This window comes from Etheostoma spectabile, chromosome 8 (genome assembly GCF_008692095.1).
Source record: "Etheostoma spectabile isolate EspeVRDwgs_2016 chromosome 8, UIUC_Espe_1.0, whole genome shotgun sequence".
NCBI lineage: Eukaryota > Metazoa > Chordata > Actinopteri > Perciformes > Percidae > Etheostoma > Etheostoma spectabile.
In genome coordinates, this window is record NC_045740.1 from 2,338,089 (window position 1) to 2,341,574 (window position 3,486).

Here is a 3,486-nt window from a genome sequence, read left to right on the forward strand (position 1 = left end):
GCCAATTACAAAAGCTGGTCAGTCTGACGTCATACTGCCTGAGCTCATTACTATTCATTAGCTTGCCCAGTTACGCTGGGTAAAAGACGCTGATAGCCAGGCTCTCATTGGCTAGCTGTTACCCAATCAGAGTCAAGCAGCTTAGCTCGCTGAATCTTCTTGGAGGCTTTCTATACTGCACTAGAAGGGCTTGAAACAAGGTAACCAAGGCATTTTTTCCATGGTAGAACTTCAGATATTACCACTAAGGAAATACATGTTGCAGGGCACCTTTAAATCCACCAAGACAAAGTTAGTGACAGAACTAAGAAAGAGCATGAAACGAGGTCGAAGACACCACCTTCTCTGCAGTTCCTTGATGCGGACCATCATGTTGAGGTGACCCTGGGAATACTGCTCGATCACGTCCCGCACATCATAGGGCTTCCGTGCTTGCTGGGGATCACACACACCGGGACACAAAAGCCATTGTCAACCATAGCCGCTCAGTTGCCCAGTCCCTGAAAACATCCCCAACCCCCTTGGGTGCAAAGGGTTCATTGTTAACTCAATGTGTGTGTGGAGGTGTGTGTGTGTGTGTGTGTGTGTGTGTGTGTGTGTGTGTGTGTGTGTGTGTGTGTGTGCCCATGCATGATTATGTAGAAAGCAATGGTATTAAGTACTTTTCACAGCTTTGTTTAGTGTGACGTGGATACAAGCAGCATCAGAAAGAACCCAGTGAACTCTTTAGGGTCTCCTTAGTATACACAGAGTATAGCCTCTGCAGCTGAGATCACTTAGGCCATAATTGAAAACATATAGAACACTTGGAAATGGTAAGAATACACACAGGAACCCTTCAACAATAACATGAAGCATGAAAATGATGGCCAAAGTATCGCAAACAGTAATAAAAAACAATAATTTACTGCACAAAATATTTTAACATAATTCCACTGCCTTAAGTGCTGTGTGAGGCCATGTCCTGCTGTGTGTAAGTCTATTTTTGTAAGTGTGTATTTTGTATATGCAGCACAGTAAGTAAATTCCTACTGTTGCCCCAGAGACAGTTTGAGTAGACTTCCCTTGATACTACGCCTGAACTGAAGTACGCACAAAGAAGACATGCAGGTGCAAGTTTCAGGCATTTACACACAAACACACACATACACACACGCACACGTGCACAGCAGCGCTGCAGCTGATATTTGCCCTTCGGGCTCCCCTTGCTCATCCTGTATAACCGCACAAACACTACCCTACACACCACACACACACACTTCTCTCACTCCCACTCTGTCTTTATCTCTGTATCTATCCGATCCTTAACTCAATAGAAATGCTCACCCCTCCTCTGGATTATCATTTGCTTACCTGAAATTTCTTCCTGGCCACAAAGTACTGCATTCTGCGGAGGACTTTTACAGCTGATCTCTGTGCATGGGACAACCTGCAACAGAAAGAGAGACCGATTTAGGCTGACTCGACAGGATCCCTTGTTGTACAAGTTGAGTTGTAAAAGAAATGAAAAAAAAGACAAGGAAGGCTGCACGCTCCAAAACCCAGTCTAAATGTGTGTACCGTGCAACAGCAAAACATGTGGCCCTGAAAGGAAAGCTAACACATAGAGGGGTATGCATTCATGTCCACAAAAATGTGTCAGAACAGTTTAACCCCTGCTGTATACATTGCTTGCCTCATTGGTCACAACTGATTCTGCAACATGGTGCAGTAAAACAGAAGGAAAATTCAACTCAGGTCGCATTATGAGGAGTCCAAAAAACACATCCCTCAGCTCAAAGAAGCACATTTGTGTCAACACAAAAGAAAGCCCACTGGTATGGAGCTAAACACTGAAACAGAAACCACTGGATGCAAACAACACACACAAACTCATACTTTCATACCATAGTGATTGTATGGCATGTGTGTGTGTGTGTGTGTGTGTGTGTGTGTGTGTGTGTGTGTGTGTGTTGTGTGTTTTAAGGAGGCTCTCTGGGTGCTTGCACTGGTGCTCAAGTGATTTTATTTTGTCAGAAAATGGCAAAACATACCTTGTATAGTACAGATTTTTGTGAAAATAGATATGAGAAAACTCACAGTGGCTCTCAAACAGAAAATATGATATTGTTATGTCAAGTCTATGTAAATAGTGGGTAATAAACGTTTCTCTAAAACTGCATCCCAATCAAAGGACACACACTGACTTGCACACCCACAACACACAAAAACCGACACACACACACACACACACACACACACACACACTATCCTCCCTCTCCCCAAATAAGGGTCTTGTGGAGTCAACAAGTCGCTCTGAGGTCTTAATTAGGCGGAGGGACAACAAAAGGACTTAAAAGACAATGCGTTGACATGGGACCATAAAACATATACATCAAAGGCTGTCGGGCTGCTGTCTTTTTTCCTGCCCTCCACGCAAGGTCTGCCCAAGCTATAAGAAGAAATGCACACAAACAATGCCAAACATAAAGACCATGAGGCCCTATTTGGAATGAAAAAAAAAGTCCATCCCCCACCTCCTTGCTCTCCATAGTCAATCGGGAGAGGGATGTGTTTTTTTGTGACTCTGAGTTTTGAGCATAATTGGTAAAGAAAACACATGTAGGAAACAAAAAACATGTGCGGTTTTGATCATTGTACAACTGTACCCCACTCCCTCCTTGCCCTCCTCCCGTTTCCTGTGTTTGACACAAATGCGCACACATGTTCATTGGTAAGTAAGATAAAAGAATAACACGGAGGGTTTTAGTCCAACACTAACGTCTCCTCCACTCCATTAAACATTTGGCACACAGAAACTGAAGGAATGTAATTCCCACATCTCTCTGCTGATGCTGCCCTTCGAACACTTGCTGGCTCTGACTCTGCCTCCTACTCATCGCCTTCTGCCTCCCCTCTCTCTTCTCTCCTCTTCGTGTTTGTGCAGAAGTTTGTTTTACAGAAGATTCGACACCCAGTGTATCCTGGGGACTCCTCTTGAGTCAGCAAAGCTTAGATCCTGCCCACGACAACTTCAATATATTTTCTATTGTCCTGCGCTCTATGATTCATTCTTTATGTAAAAGGCTGGTTGTGTTTTTTTTTCTTCTCTTACAGATTAAACCCCAACTCCTCCTCAACAGACTCGCTATTCTTCATTAGGTCAGCTGTAGAAGTCATATACAAGCTGGAGCCGTGGACTGGCCTTGTCCCTCTCTTGAAAATCTATGACAGATTTAGCCCCATGGCCTCCCCTGGACTCTTCTCTCTTAATAAGTTTTCTCTTTTTTCATTTTCTGATGGTCACTTTGGAGATCTTTGAGTTGTCAATGGCAACTCCCTCCCCCCCACCCCCTTGACTCTTTATTTGGCAGGGGACTGTCAAATATCCTGTGCTTCCATGGTGTGTTGCAATAACCTCAGAGTCAGTCAGGAGAGAGCAGCCTTAGACATCAATGTGCTACAATCAGGTCCCAGCGAGACTGCCGGCCCGTGTGTGTGTGTGTG

At 44.3% G+C, this 3,486-nt stretch overlaps 1 protein-coding gene across 4 annotated transcripts in view; it reads right to left on the reverse strand.

The window, feature by feature from the left end:
- The window catches only part of kcnq1.2 (potassium voltage-gated channel, KQT-like subfamily, member 1.2), a 191,783-nt gene that overhangs the window by 64,602 nt on the left and 123,695 nt on the right, over positions 1-3,486 (reverse strand). For all 4 annotated transcript variants that reach the window (XM_032523241.1, XM_032523242.1, XM_032523238.1 and 1 more), the window contains 2 exons: positions 1,354-1,429; positions 341-435 (listed from right to left, as the gene is read on the reverse strand). In XM_032523241.1, coding sequence (XP_032379132.1) covers positions 341-435; positions 1,354-1,429 — 171 coding nt within the window. The remainder of the gene's footprint in view (positions 1-340; positions 436-1,353; positions 1,430-3,486) is intronic.